The sequence below is a fragment of the Dunckerocampus dactyliophorus genome, chromosome 2 (assembly GCF_027744805.1).
Source record: "Dunckerocampus dactyliophorus isolate RoL2022-P2 chromosome 2, RoL_Ddac_1.1, whole genome shotgun sequence".
Lineage (NCBI taxonomy): Eukaryota > Metazoa > Chordata > Actinopteri > Syngnathiformes > Syngnathidae > Dunckerocampus > Dunckerocampus dactyliophorus.
In genome coordinates, this window is record NC_072820.1 from 23935142 (window position 1) to 23952306 (window position 17165).

General features: G+C 41.2%; 2 protein-coding genes across 3 annotated transcripts in view; one reads left to right on the top strand and one right to left on the bottom strand.

The window, feature by feature from the left end:
* Nucleotides 1-1910: 1910 nt before the first annotated feature.
* LOC129177901 (zinc finger protein 79-like) lies at nucleotides 1911-10348 on the top strand. 2 transcript variants are annotated; one of them, XM_054769509.1, is made up of 3 exons: nucleotides 1911-2378; nucleotides 6101-6206; nucleotides 7837-10348. In XM_054769509.1, exons 2-3 carry the CDS (start codon nucleotides 6137-6139, stop codon nucleotides 8790-8792), a joined length of 1026 nt encoding a protein of 341 aa, XP_054625484.1. In that variant the 5' UTR covers nucleotides 1911-2378; nucleotides 6101-6136; the 3' UTR covers nucleotides 8793-10348. The 2 variants fall into 2 exon arrangements, with proteins under 2 accessions (XP_054625484.1, XP_054625483.1); XM_054769508.1 differs by lacking the exon at nucleotides 6101-6206 and having other exon boundaries at nucleotides 7837-10345.
* A 1964-nt stretch (nucleotides 10349-12312) lies between these two features.
* Nucleotides 12313-17165, bottom strand: part of cntnap2b (contactin associated protein 2b) — a 42581-nt gene continuing 37728 nt past the window's right edge. Inside the window, exon 25 of the mRNA XM_054766791.1 lies at nucleotides 12313-16408. Within this exon, the coding sequence (XP_054622766.1) occupies nucleotides 16209-16408 (200 nt within the window). The 3' untranslated portion in view covers nucleotides 12313-16208. The remainder of the gene's footprint in view (nucleotides 16409-17165) is intronic.

Consider the following 17165-nt stretch of genomic DNA (forward strand, 5'->3'; position numbering starts at 1 on the left):
AATGATTTATTATGATTGTGGAAAAACCTTGACAATTATATTACCATATTGTTACATTACCTTATCATTTTCCTATGTATTAACTGGTAAAGACTCCAAATGAAATACAGTAGGTGAGGGTGGGGTGTTGGATTTGCTTCTTCCTACTCCTTTTGAACATGTGAAAATGCGAATTGTACTATGTGAGGTATTTAATTGTAACTTGTATGCATGTTCAAATAAGTTAAACCATTATCATTACCACAACCAAAGCAGGTGGATGAGGAAGAAAAGAGTAGCAGACGCAATTTCTGTACATTGTCTCCTCAGGCCTATTTGAGAAATTCAGAAGGATTTTTAACAGCACAACATACCGGTACACTTCAAATCTGGTAACGCTTCGAGACAGAAGTTTGTACACCCCAAAGACAGGACATCCCACACCCAGAAGCACTGAGCAGGTGCCTGTCACAACACAGACGAGCTAACTCTTCAGGTCAAGACTGCAGTCTACCGGGGTAACTCAAACTGTTATTGGAATGCAGCCTGGATATGACGCGTACGCCTGTGGTGAATCTGTGTTTGTGATACGTGCATTGCGTAAGTATTTGCATAGGGTCAATTTTGATGAATAAAGACGATAGAAACATCCACGTGCTGGCGACGGAGGGACTGATTGGGACCGAAGTAGGCTGTCAAGGCTGGTGACAGTACGCGACGAAATTCAAATCTGCTTTTGAACTGGCGGTTTGGCATAATCTGAATAGTGAATGGATCAGAATGATAGGTACTGAGGCGGATGATGAGATGGACGACATGGACATAGGTAGTTGAGCATCAGTGGTAGGAGGAAGGAAAGGCGGTGGGAGCAAGGGGGGTGATTTCCATTTCATAGGGTGGACAGAGAGCGCCTTACTAACAATTAAAGATGAGACACTACCCACGGGAGTAATGGATGGTTTTATAAGTCTTAGCATAAGGCCATTTGTACCTCCTCCCCTCAGATGTTATAAATGTCAGCAGTATGGACATATTGCCATTGTATATACAAGTAAAAGCAAAGAGGTGTGGAACATGCTTATGATGAATGTGACATAAATGTTGAGGTCAAGTGCTGTAACTGGGGGGGAGGGCCATACTGCATTATGGTGGGTGCTCAGTCAGAAAACAGGCAGCTGAAATTCGGCAGCTGACCACTGAGCATAAGGTGTTGTGAGAGTAAGGCTTTTAAGGAAGTGTCAGGAAGAATGGGATAGAGAACCAAAACGTTGGCACTTGTATTAAAAAAGAGAGACCAAGTTAGAAGGACCAGCAGAAATAGAAGAGAAGACATCATATTGGGAATGGGACTTGGACACACAGGACTTAACAGTATACTTAGAATTATAGGGAAGCATGCAACTGGCTTTTGTAATTATTGTAATGTATCTGAGAGTATCATGTCTTAATTTAATGCAGACAGCTCCAACAGCTTCAAGTGTGTTGGAAGATAACTTTAAGCAGGAGAAGATAAGATTCAGTGTTGCTCATATTTTACAACTAGAGGACATGTTCATCACAGATATACATTTCATTTCTAAGGAAAACGGGACTTATAAATCCACACAATTACACAGTAGGTCAGTCTGTCCCACACTCCTATTCAGAAGGTGGCGGTAATGCACACCTAAAAGCTGCTTGCCAACCGCCAATAAACAATAGAAGAAGAAGAATTATTCGTTGTAGAAGTAGAAGAAGACATGATTGACAAGTATTTTAATAAGTCATTAGAAAAGAACCCTCAATAAAAATTGCATATATGAAATGTGGTTTTTGACCCTTTAAGTTCATAAATACAGATAAAATAAATATCACGTCAAGTAACGTCGCAGAAGCTTTGTCGTAAACATTTGGTCGTGAAGGAAGTGACGTGTTCTTACGCATGTGAAAAACGGATCGTGGAGTGACTGACAGCAACTAAAGGATTGAAAAAAATTATCAAGAAGACGAGATTGTTTTCGTCTTTGTTTTCTTTGCCGTACATGTTCGGCGTAAGTGAGCAGACGTCGTTAATTACTGCTAAGACAAAACTTGTGTCCGCGTCGCTTTGACGGTTATAAGGCTATCTTAGCTTGCTAGCTGCTAACATAAAGCCTCCTAAGTTATCAACACGGCGTTAAGAAGAGATCGAGTGCGAGCGTAAAGTATTGTGATTTGTGTGAGAATGTGTAAAGTACAATTGCTGAGAGCCTTGGTGAATCAGCGATTAACTGCGGCTGTCGAAGAAATATTTGTAGTGTTCGAAAGAACCATAGCAGAGTTGGAGGAGGAACTTTCTCGAACAAAAGAGGAGAACGAGCATCAACGTCAACTACTGGACGCTGTTTTCAAGAAGCCTCAAGTTGTGATACACAAACCAGGTTTGGCTGATTCTTACTCTCACGTGTTTCCTATTTTTGATCATCACCATTATTCCTTAACCTGCTGGGCTCCCCTTGATTTACTACCCTGTGTTCCGAGCGGACAAAAAAGCCCTCTTAAAAACGCCTACAAAAACATACATTCATATTTTTTTACCCTTTTTCTCAGATCTTTCCGGAAACTTCAGTCCTAATCAAAAATAGCAAATATGTAATCATTTTTAAATTGTTATTTTAGCCCTTTAAATGCCCATTTGATTAAATGATGTCACCGTTTTTTATTTTGAAAAATACACATACAATGAGTTATTTTCCATATAGTAAGTGTTGGCAAGCTCGGGAAATATTTTAAAGATCAGGCCCATATGTACAGAAGATGAATCATACAATTTAGTGTGATACTTTTTTTTAAATTATTGTTGCAATGTCAGATTCTTAATGTTAGAGTAACGTCATAGTATTATGAGGAAAGTAATGACATCTTGGTACCATAAAGTTGAAATATTAAAGAAAAAAGACATATTTTTTTTTTAAGTCGCAATATTATGAGAAGGTGTAATTTTTTTTGGAAAATTAGGCTGAGGAAAAAATATATATTACAAGAATGTCAAAAGTCCAAATATTATGGCAATAAAGTCATAATTACGAGAAGAAAATTTACAAGAAGAACAGTGAAATATTTGGAGAAAAAAAAACAAAACACCACCACCAGCACAAATGGAAAAAAAACAGCTGTAATTTTATGAGAATAAAATCTAAATATTAAGAGAAAAAAGTCATATTATCACGAGAAAAAAAGCCCCCATTTTACAAGAATAAACTAGTAATATTAAGAGGAAGACTTGAAATATGAAAGAAAATTCATAATAAAAAAAGTCATAATATTATGAGAAACAAACAAAATAAAAATAATAGTAATTTTGAGGAAATTGTGGAAAAGGTTATACTTTTAGGAGAATAAAGTCAAAATATTATGGGAATAAAACCATAGTATTACAAAAAGAAAAGTGTATCAAGATTAAGAAGGAAGTTGAGATATTTGGTAAAATGCAGCAAATATGGGGAAAAACATTCCTACATTATAGCGATCTAATTTATCTTATTTCTTATGTATTGTGTAAAACTAAGACATGAGTAACAGTCAAAAACGTCAAAACTTAGCTTTATGCATTCCCACATAGTATCAGCATTTGACACTAAATATGAGGTGAAAGAAAAATGGTAAAAATACAGTAGTAGTCTATCTGTGCGGCATGAGAGAAAGTTAGCACACGCACAGTGGACATGCATCAAGTGAGACGGATGTAACAGAGAGAATCTGGCCACTTTTCAAAATAAAACATAAAAAAAATGAAATAATGGAAATAATAATGGTACCAAATGACCCGCTGCCCGGTGGTTGGGGACCACTGATGTACACAACAAACACAGATAATGACTTCATGTAATATGAAGTGATGTCTTTACATAATCACGGTAGTAAGATCAAAGTCAATGTTTTTGAATGTCGTAGAAAGATTTAAGACTTTGCAAACTGTCTGCTTGCACAAATAAATCAATATTTATGCTTCCCCCTGCTTTGCACTGTAATGTTGGCATTTTTTACGGGCTGGGCGGATGTGTGCAAAGAACCTTGGTATATGACGGGCCACAATGGATGGTCTGAATGCAGACTTCCATTCAGTGGAGAAGGAGGACGCATTTGTTGGCTGCATTTGGAGGAGCCTTCACAGACTTTCTAAGTTTGACAGCCTTCGTGTGGAGCGATGACGTCATGCAGCCCACAAATGTGGCCTAGTAGGCTGCCAAACACGCGCAGGAAATAATACGGAAGTGGATGCCGATCGGCACTCCTGTTTCATTTCTAGACTTCCATTATTAACAGATTTATGTGCTGAATCACACTTCAGAATTGAAGTCAAAGTCAACATAATGAGAAAACTTGACTGGAAGCGACCAAAGTAATCATGGAAAACTTACCTACTGCTTGCAGTTCATGCAGTACGTGGTTTTATTGACAGCCCCTCCACACAGGAAGTTGCGCACTGCAGTGAAATGCGTCCAAGTGGAAACGGCGGTTAGTCTGAAGTAATGTTCTACACCACAGAGCCGCGTTTGTCAAAACTGTCCCCCAGCCGTGGGGTTGGCCACTGGGGTGGCCGGAGAGTGACCGAGGGTCGCCACGGCCACCCCGTAGCTCCGCCACAGTTTGGACATCCCTGCCGTAACCAGTTGGATCATACTTGGTAAAACAGGAGTAATCTGGAGCAGAAATTATAATCGGAGCTCTACCAAGAGCAACTAGAGGATACTCAGCACCGATGTTGAAACAATAACAAGCATTAGTACTGCAATTTACTTTTCCCACTGGTTCTCTATAATGGGAAATATGTTGGTAGATGGAACTTCCCAATTATTAAGATAATGGAAGTAAATTCATCTGTTTGTCTTAATTGTGGATCATTACAAATATGCTTTGTTTTAGTAGTACACAGTGAGTAAAAATAAATTATATATAGAAAAAATTCAGCATAAAAAAATTGACAAACTATTGATCACAGTCGAGGCAGCCGGAAGCAGAGGAGAGTGGGGCCATGGTGGGTGCAGTAGCTGAAAACAGAGTGGGTAGAGGGCCAGTACAGGGCTAAAAGTGCACGATTCTGTTTATGGCTGGCAGTGGTGGAGTAATTGTAATGAGGACAGGGACTTACACGCAAGAGTGTAGAAAAGGCGTAGCGTTAGTGACCACAAGTAGCAACAGAGCAGAATGGGAAGCGAGACTTATAGATAGGGGCCCGGAAGAAGGGCCCACTGCAGAGAATACTCTTCTGGGATTTGTAGCGGGTCAAAGGCAGGAAAAACGTTGAATGCCAGGAGATGGACTAGCCATCTAGCCAGTCACAATAAACCTAACAAAACAAGTGTATAAAAAGCCTCTAATGAATGAATATGTGTGGGTATGAGCGATTAAACATCACATTTAACCCGCTGGTGGAGCAGTAAAGAAGAGATGAAAATATTAGTTGGTGTGTCCCCTTCCAGGGACCCAGCCTATGCAGTCGATGAAGGCTGGGTCCTTATGAGAGTCCTCCAGCCGCAGCTAGATCGATGTGAAATGGGATGGTCTAGCCTTCAGACCACTTCTTGGTTGTGTCGCGTGTTCACAACCACTTGCTTCTTGCGATACACCATCAAGTCCGCGAAGTAGAGAAAAAAAGATGGACAGACCTAACAAAATCTGAAATAAAGGAGTCACAATTGTTTTTCTATTTATTTTGGTGTTACGTGTCGCTGGAAAGAGAATAGCAGCAATCTCTCAGCAGATTTATCTCAAATTTAGAAAGAAACCTTGGATTTTTTTATACCATAATATTAACCACGGGATTACTTCTAGCAAGTTAGCCCATTTGTACAGCACTTTGGTTGATGTGTTTTTATTTTAAATTGCCTTTTATGTAGATTTTAGCATTATTTGTGTACAAGTTATATATATTTTTATTTATCGTTATTATATTAATCATTCATTTATATCTTAACTGGTGGCTTCAGCCATTCTCTTTATAGAGGTTCTCATTTGTAATTAGAAGTTTGTGAATGATTGCTTTGCCCTATTAGTGTGCGTTTGTATAAAAGGCTTAGTAGCATCTTGACAGTTAAGTAGCTTTGCAAGCATCCATCCAACCATATCATCCTAGCAAATGCCTTTGTGTGTATTTTTTCAGTGGCGAAAAAAACGCTGATGACATCAGTGATGTTCTATGGTGGTACCACATGTCTGGCTGTCCTGGAGCGACACGATGACATCATGCAGCCCACAAATGCACACTAGTAGGCGGCTGCAGATCCCGGATTTTGACACAGCCAGAGCCTCTGACCCCACTACAATTTTGACAACGCTCGTCACCACGCACAAAATGTGGAAAAAAAAATAGAAAACACGGGCGTTGTCCTAGCGGTGCACCGCTGAAGCCGCTGTTGATTTAGCCTTGATTTAACGGTAGTGAATGTTGGTTTAGCGGTGACGCGAGCGGTGATAGAGCGGCGTTCTGCGCATGCGGATGCGGATCAGTTATCCATGTATTGTACAAAACACATAACACTGCATTGCTTCAGTGTGAATTTGAATAAACTCCAACGTTGTATTGTATTTTACATTGGAAGCTTAGGTTAGCTTCAGTGTATATAGAGATCGTTTCACTGTGTGAAAATACAGACAGCCGTCAGATAAGTTAGTTGCATACACAAGCATTTTCAGCAACTGTACAGCAGAGGGCACTAAAGTCAAAGCAACTGTCTGACCCACAAACGGCTATTCTAAAATGGACTTCTTGTCAATTTCTCCCCGTACCGAGTCTGGTCACAGACCTGTCATCGTGTACAAACCACACCCCGATATTTTGCTTCTTACCAGTGGAAAAAAGTGCGGTTTATACACGGTGCTTTACGGTAACTGAAAACCTAAAGAATGTAAATGACAACAGCTATCATACAGTGTGTCACTTTATTCACCTACATAATTTATATTGAATACATCAACTGTTGGCAGGCTTATTTATACTGGAGCCTGATATTAGCCTGATATATCCCTAGTGACCTCATCGGAAAAAAATTCAATTCAATATTTTGTACTTTTGATTAGGAGTGAAGTTGATAGAAAGATTTGCCCCCCCAAAAAAGGAATCTGTTATTTCTAGGGATGTCCGATATTGGCTTTTTTGCCGATATCCGATATTGTCCAACTCTCAATTTCCGATACCAATATCAGCCGATGCCGGTGTAACATCCACATATCTCCTGTCATGGAATGAACACATATCTGTTGTGAAGCTAATGGATACAACATCAGCAGTTAGCTTCTCAACATGACTGTAAAGAACACTGTACAACATTGGAGAACATCTGAGAAATACTTGCTATGAGGCTTAGGCTGTGACATTTGTTTTAAAAGTCAACAGAGTATCCATTTACATGTTTTTTGATCATCAAAAAGTCCAGGGAAGAAACTCAAGTGGCATAATTTTCATGTAGGCCAGCGCTCTTCGTGCACAGCAAGCCGTATTCGTTTCCACGCCACACTACAAATTGCATGTACACAGTAATTCTGGGTCAAAATCAACATATTTTGCACCAGCAGATTTAAATGATTTACATGATATATCCTACATACTTTTTATCCTGTCCTGAAGCTCTGATCCATGATTTTGAAAGGCTTAAACTCAGACTTTAACATTCAAAGCCGTCCTATGAGTCGAGGTGGTCCAACACTCCAACAAAAATGAAGAGGCAGAAGTTTTCTTTGTCTTCTGCTCATGAGGATAGTGTTGTTTTAAAAAAGAAGTGATATCCTGGTCCTGGAGGCACTTAAATAAGATGCTTTGTTACACATGTTGTTGTCATTACTAGAAGATCTTATTCATATTTGACTTTTCTAAAGCATATGTATGTCTTCATGTGTCAGACGCCAGTGAAGAACATCTTCCCCCTGAGCAGGAGGCGAGGAGCTCCAGGGTGGAGCAGCAGGAGACACAGCCCCCCGACATTAAAGAGGAAGAGGAGGATCACAGCATCAGTCAAGAGGGAGAGAATCTTGAAGGACTGGAAGAGTTCCCAGTGATTGTTGTCTCTGTGAAGAGTGAAGACGATGAAGACAAAGGTCAAAGTGAGGAGGACAGAAAGGTGGAGCCTCCAAGCAGTAGCTCAGCTCAACACATGACAGCAGAAGCTGATGGGGACCACTGTGGAGGATCACAAGCAGAAAGCCTCTTAGCTCCACTATCAGACAGTGACGACACGTCGCACTCTCCTGACACCGACGATGAAGACTCTGAAGCTGATATGACATGTCAAACTGACAACACACACTTTAAATGCTCTCATTGTGACAAAACTTTTAATCACCTTTGTTATCTGAAAATACACATGAGGTATCACACAGGTGAGAAACCATTTGTGTGCTCAGTGTGTGGCAAAAGATTCACAGAGAAAAAAGTTTTGACAATACACGCAAGAATACACACTGGTGAGAAACCATTCATCTGCTCAGTTTGTGGTAAAAGATTTACAGAGAAAGGAAGTTTGACAAAACACACAAGAATACACACTGGAGAGAAACCTTTTACCTGTTCAGTATGTGGTAAAGGTTTTGCACATAATCAAAATTTGACAATACACATGAGAAATCACACAGGAGAGAAACCATTCGTGTGCTCAGTGTGTGGCAATAGATTCATACAGAAAGGAAATTTGAAAGCACACATAAGAATACACACAGGGGAGAAACCATTCACATGCTCAGTCTGTGGTAAAAGTTTTACACAGAAAGTAAATTTGACAAAGCACACAAAAACACACACAGGGAGAAACCATTCGAGTGCTCAGTTTGCCGTAAAAGATTCACAGCGAAAAGAAGACTGAAACAACACACAAGCAGTGTTGCCACAATTACCTTGAAAAAGTAATGTGATTACTGATGATCTTATTCTGAAACTAATTAGATTACAAGTTACTCTATCGTTTCATTCAGCAGCTGCTGACAACATCCGTCACTGCTGCAACATAGAAAGGACAACTTATTTAGCCAATCCTGTTCTTTTTAACAGTAATGTCAACAATGTATTTCCTGACATTGGAGGTTCAATTTAAACATTATTTCCTCAAAGAAATATATCTTTTCGAAATTTACAAACAAATTTAATTACAGTCTTTGTTGACTTCACTTAGTGGTGGGGGACACTTATAGCTCTTTGCTTTTCCCCCTGTTCTGTTGAGTTGCATCTACCGCAGGGGTCTCAAACTCGTGGCCCATGGGCCATTTGTGGCCCGCCGGGTGATATTTTGCGGCCTGCGACTAGACATGGAGGAGTAGTGTAAATGCGATAAAAAAAATATTGCTTTTTGGTATGATTCTACTTTATAGCATTGATCTACTTGAGAGACATGAGCTCAAAATAGCTTTACTGTTTTTCAGACACTGAAACTAAAATCCTGTTTACACTTATGTTGCTAAAACATCCTCATTCTTTTTGTACCATTGCTGCTTGTAGTCTGGTTAAAATATGCTGCAAAAATTCCACACCTTTTGTATCGCGTGTCTTCATTAGGGTCACGAGTAAGCTGGAGCCTATCCCAGCTGAATGCAGCAAAATACAAACTATGAAATGTATTTATTTTTTTGTTTCACCCTATCACTGTATCGAGATATTATCATTATCGGGAGCCGTGCATCGCGTATCGTACCATATTGTGGGGTACCCTGAGATTCCCAGCCCTATTCCCAATACTTCATGCGGCCCAGCCAGAATCAGACCCTATCTCCAGCGGCCCTCAGGTAAATTGAATTTGAGACCCTGATCTACTGTGTACTTGCACATGGTGTACCTTGTGGTGACCACTAGGTGGAAGTGTCGACTTGTTTTTTGAGGACTTTTTTTTTCTTGGTGACAAGTTTTTCCTTTTAGAGTAAAGTGTTTTGTTCCACTTACCTGATGCCTCAGTGTGCTTTTTCCTCCAAAGTAACGTGTTACCAGCATCACCGCACACAAGCATACTCTCTGGAGAGAAACCCTTTGCCTGTTAAGTGTGTGGTAAAGGTTTTCCACGAAAGCAAGAATAACACACAAGAAGCGACGCTGAGAGAGACCCTTTTCTTGCTCAGTGTGTGGTGAAAGTTTTGTAGAAAAAAAGATTTGAAAGTACACATGAGAATACAGACTGAAAACATTAAGTCACGTGAGGTCGTACATACACAGGGCTTGATGGAAACTGTCTATTGTGTCAATAGATGGTAATCACATGAGGCGTGGATGTTGAGAGTGGTGTGGGGGGGCAGTGAGATCCCGACCTGGGACCAAAAACTGCCCCGCCGGACCAGGTCATCACTCAGCCTCCCCCTTCCCCCCACACCCTATCCTTTGGTAGGGACAGGAAGGGCGTGGGTTTCAAATTTCATTAGGGTCGTCAGGTGGGCACGCTCCTTCATTGGTGTTTTGATGAAAGGCCCACTGACAGGTCCGTGACACCTCCAGAGAGCTCACCGGCAACACCTGGGGTCCCAGGTGCGCTCCTCTGCTTTGAGCCCAGCAATGGTACTTGAGCCATAGACGCTGGCTGCTTCTTTCGGCCGCGTCAGAGACAGATCTTATTGTCTGTTGCAGAGCCTGTCCATGAATGCCAAGGTCTTTCATAAGTAGCGGAAGCCAAAAACCTCTGCATCCTACTTCAGCTGGATAGACCTTGGCCTTCCATCCTCGTTGTGCATCTGCTGCCAGGTCTGTGTAGCGCAGTTTCTTTCGTTCATAGGTCTGGTCTCACGGGACCGTGAGCTCTATGATGTAAACCACCTTTAGTGAAGGGGGCCATAGCATCAAGTCTGGCCTGAGGGTGGTGGTTGCAATCTCTGGGGGAAAGATTAGTAGCTTGTCAATATCAACTAGCATCTTCCAATCCCGAGCCATGGCTAGCTGTCCAGCTTCTGGTTTGGTAGGGGGTGGTTAAGAAGACACTGGCAAGAAAGTATTAAGTTGCAGTGTGTGATGATTCTGTTTTGAGTACCAGTTTAAGAATCACAAGTGTGCTTTTGAGAACAGCCGCAGTAACTGACACTGCAGGACTTGAAAGAAGCTGTCAAGACTCTGACTTTCTGAACATCACCTCATATAACATGTGTAATCTCATTGTTGTGTGGGTGTGTGTAACACAATTTTGTTTATATGCATCTACCACTTAATTTTAGCCTTGTATAAAATTATTCATAACACAGTCCATAAAAGCAGTTACTTCATGTGATAGTGCATTAAAAAGAGAGTCTGAAACTCCCACCATCCATCAAGGTTCATCTTGTACCATGTCTCCAAGATCAAGCCTGTTTCCTCCAGTCCTTCAGTGGTGCCTCTTCCTCCTCCTCCTTCACACATGATCAATGGCCAGCCATCTTATATACAGTTAGGGCCCTGCTTGGTTCCAAGAGGGAGAGGTGAGAGGGGTAGGGGCCTGAGGATGGGTCGTGGGTCTCCTGCTCCTGTATCCTTGATCCATCCATGGTAAGCCAGGTGGCCCGCCAGGGGGCGTATTGTCATGCACATGTCTGCCTCCTCTTGCAGTTATCTTTCCTCTTTCAGCGCCCTGTCTTGGTGGTCCGGTGCGCGTGGTTGCTACTCGTTAGCCCAGCCTTCTTTTGTGACGTTTTGCCAGTTGGTTCCAACCGTGAACCTTATATAAGTACAGTATTGTATTTTTTACCTTTTCTTCCACTACCTTGTTCCATCGATGTCAGTACTAATCCCAATCCTATTGTACACCATTCTTGGTTGTACTTTGTTTTTCCCTTGTGTATCTTTTTCACAGCGACTTTTTGTTATTTGTATTTTTGCCTTTTTGCACACCTGTGCTCCCTTGGTTTAAAAAAAAAAACATTTCAACTTGATTTTGAGTCTCTGCTTTGGAGTCCAAATTCTAAGCCTCTCGCCTTGTGACCAACAGTTTGTACTTTTAAGTACACCGTTTAGGTACTTCCTGTTGATGTGACTTGTGTTGCACTTAGTAGAATGAAAGAAAAGCAGCATGACACAGGATGAATGCCAAGTCAGATATAAAAAGAAGAATCAGGCAAAGCTTTGTACATTGAACATGAAGTACAGTAATACTAATACACATTGTGAAGCATGCTGTTACATCACAATGAAATACAAAGAAATACAATCAAACGCCAGAAAGTAAGACATCGCTTGTATGGAAACTTTTCCACAAACGTCCACGGAAAGTAAACATGTTGTTCATTCAGACCTTTTCAAAGTAAAGTTCTAGCACACCTTCATATGAAATACTCACGTTTTCATCCTCACATTCAATTTAAAAGAGTGTGTGTGTGTGTGTGTGTGAATGTTGTGTTTTGTTACAACTGTCAGGACACTGATGATGAAAAATGAAATTAGTGCTGTTTTGTTTTTTTTTTTCATTATGAGACACTTGTGTAGGCACAAAAAAAATAAAAGTATTACCGGTACATTACACACAAACGTGTATCAGACTTCAGTCATGTATGAAAAAAGGCAAATTATTCCGTGAGCTCAAATATAGTACATAAAATAATGAAACAGATAAATATATAAAAATAAACAAACTTAAGAATGAATGAACAAACAGTTTAATTACGACACTACCGGTCAAACGTTTTAGAACGCCCCAATTTTTCCGGTTATTGATTGAAATTGAAGTCGTTCAAGTCCAGTGAATACCTTGAAATGGTACAAAGGTAAGTGGTGAAGTGCCAGAGGTTTAAAAAAAAGGTAAGGTTACCCAAACCTGACAAATAATGTGAATTTCAGAATTATACAAGAAGGCCTGTTTCAGGGACCACAAAATGGGTCAACAATTTAAAAGTGTTCTGCAGAAATGGATGTTGATCAAGCCTTGGCAGTTGGTGCAACTAATTCCTACAGGTGTTCCAAGTTCTGGAGTACTTAGTACCTCCTCTGTCTGCATATAAATAGTGTTGGGAACACACTGGGGTACTATAGCCTCATGAACATCATTTGAACAGCCTTGAACTGGAGAAAGTCATTTGTTGCTACAAAAATGGCAAGAAAAAGGGAATTAACAATGGAAGAGAGACAGACCATCTTAACACTTAACCATGTAGGTTTTTCCTTCTGAGTGTTCTAAAACTTTTGATCGGTAGTTTACATAAAATAAACTAAGTTAAAAATACACAAATATATACAGAATAAATGAACAAATAGATCAATAAATGTACAAAATAAATAAATAATGAATAAATACAGTATAAACAAACAAATATATAAAAAATATATTAAAAAATAAACATAGATAATAAATATATAAAATAAATAAATGAACAAATAGATCATAAAGACATATACAAAATTTACAAATAATCTAAAAAAATAAACAAAATTAAAAAACAAACAAATATCTAAAAATAAAAAGAAATATTGAATAAATATATGAACAAACAATTAATATATAAAATAAAAACACAATGAATACTAAAAGAAATAAATGAATAAAGTGCTAAATTAAAAAAATAAAATATCTTTAAAAATCAATGAACAATACTGTAGATAATATATGAAATAAATAATCTAGTTTCTCTAAATGCTTATTGCAAGAAAGTGTACAGATAATTAACCCATAAGAAACCATTTCAAGTCAAATGATGGTGTATATAGCACATAAAAGACATTTGTGATGGGTTTTTTCTCAAATACTACTGTACTAATAGACTACTATTACTGCTAAATAAAGTCCTCCACTTGGGGCAGGATCTCACTCCCGACCCACAGATGGCACTCCACCCTTTTCCGGGCGAGAACCCTGGACTTGGACTTGGAAGTGCTGATTCTCATCCCGGCCACTTCACACTCGGCTGCGAACCGATCCAGTGAAGAGTTTAAGGTCACGGCTCGTTGAGGCCAGCAGGACCACATCAACTACAAAAAGCAGAAACCCCATCCTGCAGCCACCAAACCGAAGCCTTCAACACCCTTGCTGTGCCTCAAAATTCTGTCCATAAAAATAATTTAACAGAATCGGTGACAAAGGGCAGCCGTGACGAGTCCAACCTTCACTGGAAACGTGAACCGACTTATTGTCGGCAATGCGAACCAAACTCTGACACCGCTCATACAGGGAACGGCCTGAATTAGCTGGTCCAATACCCCATACTCCCAGACTATTCCCCACAGAATTCCTTGAGTAACACGGTCGAATGCCTTCTCCAAGTCCACAAAACACATGTAGACTGGTTGGGCAAACTCCCATGCACCCTCAAGGACCGTGCTGATAGTGTAGGGCTGGTCCACAATTCCACAAAAACCAGAGTGCTCTTCCTGAATCCGAGATTCAACTATCCGGTGGATCCTCCTCTCCAGAACCCCTGAATAGACCTGACCAGGAAGGCTGAGGAGTGTGATACCATGATAGCTTGAACAAAGCCTCCAGTCCCCCTTCTTGAAAATTGGGACCACCACCCCACTCTACCAATCCAAAGTCACCGCCCTCGATGTCCACGTGATGCTGCAGAGTCGTGTCAACCAAGACACGCTCACAGTATCCAGGGCCCTGCCACGAGGAGCTTTTTGACCACCTCTCCAACCACAGTCCCAAAGAGAGAAGAACCCACCACGGAGTCCCCAGTCCGAATCCGTGGGATTGAGGAGATCTTCAAAGTATTCCTTCTACCGGTCCACAACATCTCGAGTCGAGGTCAGCAGCACACCATCCCCACCATACATGGTGTTGACCATGCACTGCTTCCCCTTCCTGAGACGGCAGATGATGAACTGAGCTGCTGTTTGTCGCATAAGCACAAACAACAGTCACGACCCGTCCCCCTGCCCAAAGGCGGATGGAAACTACCCTCTCGTTCACCGGGTTAAACTCCAAAGTACAGACTCTGAGCCAGGGGAGCAATAAGAATTTCCACCCCTGCCCGTCGCCTCTCATTGCTGGCCACGTCAGAGTGGAATGAAGTCCAACCCCTCTCGAAAGGCTGCATCGAGGTGAGTCTGACAATAGAGATAGTCTCCACCTTGCACACCAGCTCAGGCTCCTTCCCACCAGAGAGGTGACGTTCCACGTGCCAAGAGCTAGCTTCTGCAGCCAAGAATCTGACCGCCAAGGTTCCCGCCTTCAGCTGCCACCCAGCTCGCTCTGCACTCGACCCCTTTGGCCCCTCCCATGGGTGGTGAGCTCATGGGAGGATCGCGGGTATAACCGGCCAAAATTTGTTTTCTCCATAGGGTGGCTGGGCTCTCCCTTAGAGATAAGGTGAGAAACACTGTCATCCGGGAGAGAGTAGAACCTCTGCTCCACCGCATTGAGAGGAGCCAGATGAGGTGGCTCGGGCATCTGGTCAGGGTGCCTCCCGAACACCTCCCTGGGGAGGTGATCAGGGCACGTTCGACCGGGAGGTGGCGTCGGGTAAGACAAAGGACATGTTGGGAGAGGCTGTGTCTCTCAACTGGCCTGGGAATGCCCCGGGATCCACCGGGAGGAGCTGGACGAAGTAGCTGGAGGGAGGGAAGTCTGAGCTTCCCTGCTTCCCCGCAACACGATCTCAAATAAGCTGAAGAAAATGGATGGATGGATGGATACTACTGATAGATGAAGAGTGTCTGATGTTACACATATGTTACATTCTTCATGCTAAATGTATTCTGAACGTCATACTTTGTCTAGTACAAATGTACTTTAAACTGCACCAAAAACAATTTGAAGGCTAAAAGCCTGTTAGTGATTTTTTCCTAGCTTGTTTTCTATGAATTCATTGAAGAAATATAGTTAAGAAGAGTTGAATTCGACAGCCTATTAAAGCATTACAATTGTTAAATGGATTTAAAATGATCTTTCATGGCAAACAATAAGTTTTCGCTTACCTAACACACTGACATTTTGGGGATAGTCACATGACAACCATTCCAAAATGTTTCCTATATGTCACTTAGGGACTTGAGTTCAAGCCAAGCACAAAGCTGTATAGGACACTTTTGAAGTGTCAACATGGATTCTTGTGGGTTAAAAATATGATGGGACTGTAAGTAAACAAAAAATGAATATAATCTATTGCATACATGTCATCATTCACACATCCATGACACTTTCACCATCTTTTTCTCCCAGGTGTGTGTAAATAGTTAAAATAAATAAATTTCTGATGTTGTAATGTGTTCATGTCCATAAAGTTTTGATACAAACAAGCAGTCCTACAGCTTCCAGTATTTGTGTCTATCTTTAGAAAACTACATGGAGTAGAGTACAGTCCAGTACTACTACGGTACATCCTACAGTCGGGAGTCAATCATTGTCAGGGATTCAGATGAACCACTCTTTCTTGCTCTCGTCGATGCTTTCGGTGAAAGCAGGGTCGTTGACAATGATGGCGGCATCGGCGCAGTCCGCCGACTCTGCCCCCTTGGCCTCGTTGGTGTGGTAGGACCCTTTGTGTCTGAACATGTGGCGAATGACCAACACCATGATGCACAACGCCGCGAAAATCACTACAGCAACCACGCCTGGAAAACAAACATTCACTTAGGAAGCTGGGAAATCTCCAAATGTACAAAGTGTGCATGCATGATGCTGGTATCAAAGTACCTAAAGGCCCTTCACACCTTGACGATTTAGCCAGCTTACGCCAATGTATGAAAACTTTGGCCAATACGCTGGCGTATGTCGAATAAGTAATGGGTAAGTTTTGTATAAGTTAAGAGCATGCTGAAGCACGCCGGCATATGTCGTAGTACATCTAAGTCGACCTAAAATTTTGTGCATGCATAAAACTTTTCGACGTATGTCAACATATGATTCATACGTCCTGCATACGCGGGCAATAAGTTATGCGATCGTTGACGCCGGTTCACACACGTAATTTGTAAGTTACACACAAGTCGTAATACGTCAAGGTAATATCAAGCATACCAAAGACGTTTGTTCAACCTATGATTAACGTGCTTTGAACCTATGTGTAACTTATATCGAACGTACCTCTAAGGCACTTGACATATTTAGACGTATTTGACGCGTTCCAAACGACCCCAGAACTTAATTGAATGTGCTGCTAACGTTGACCTACCGTATGATGGCATGTTGGCAGCGTTTAGGGGAATTGGGGTACAAAAATGGGGTTCGCAGGAGGAACCCATCAGAACTCCTCAAGAATCCATGGTGAGCAGATGTGCATGTTGTTGTGTTGTTTATAGTCCATGTTTATACTGCTACATGTTGACCCCTGGGAATGGAACTAACATTTTTTATTTTTTTTGCTCTTTG

Bases quoted from the DNA above. Each gene is read 5' to 3' on its own strand.
- LOC129177901 (XM_054769508.1), top strand. From the start codon at position 2,183: ATGTGTAAAGTACAATTGCTGAGAGCCTTGGTGAATCAGCGATTAACT. The intron at 2,379-7,836 runs GTTTGGCTGATT...TTCATGTGTCAG, and splicing joins AGTTGTGATACACAAACCAG to ACGCCAGTGAAGAACATCTT.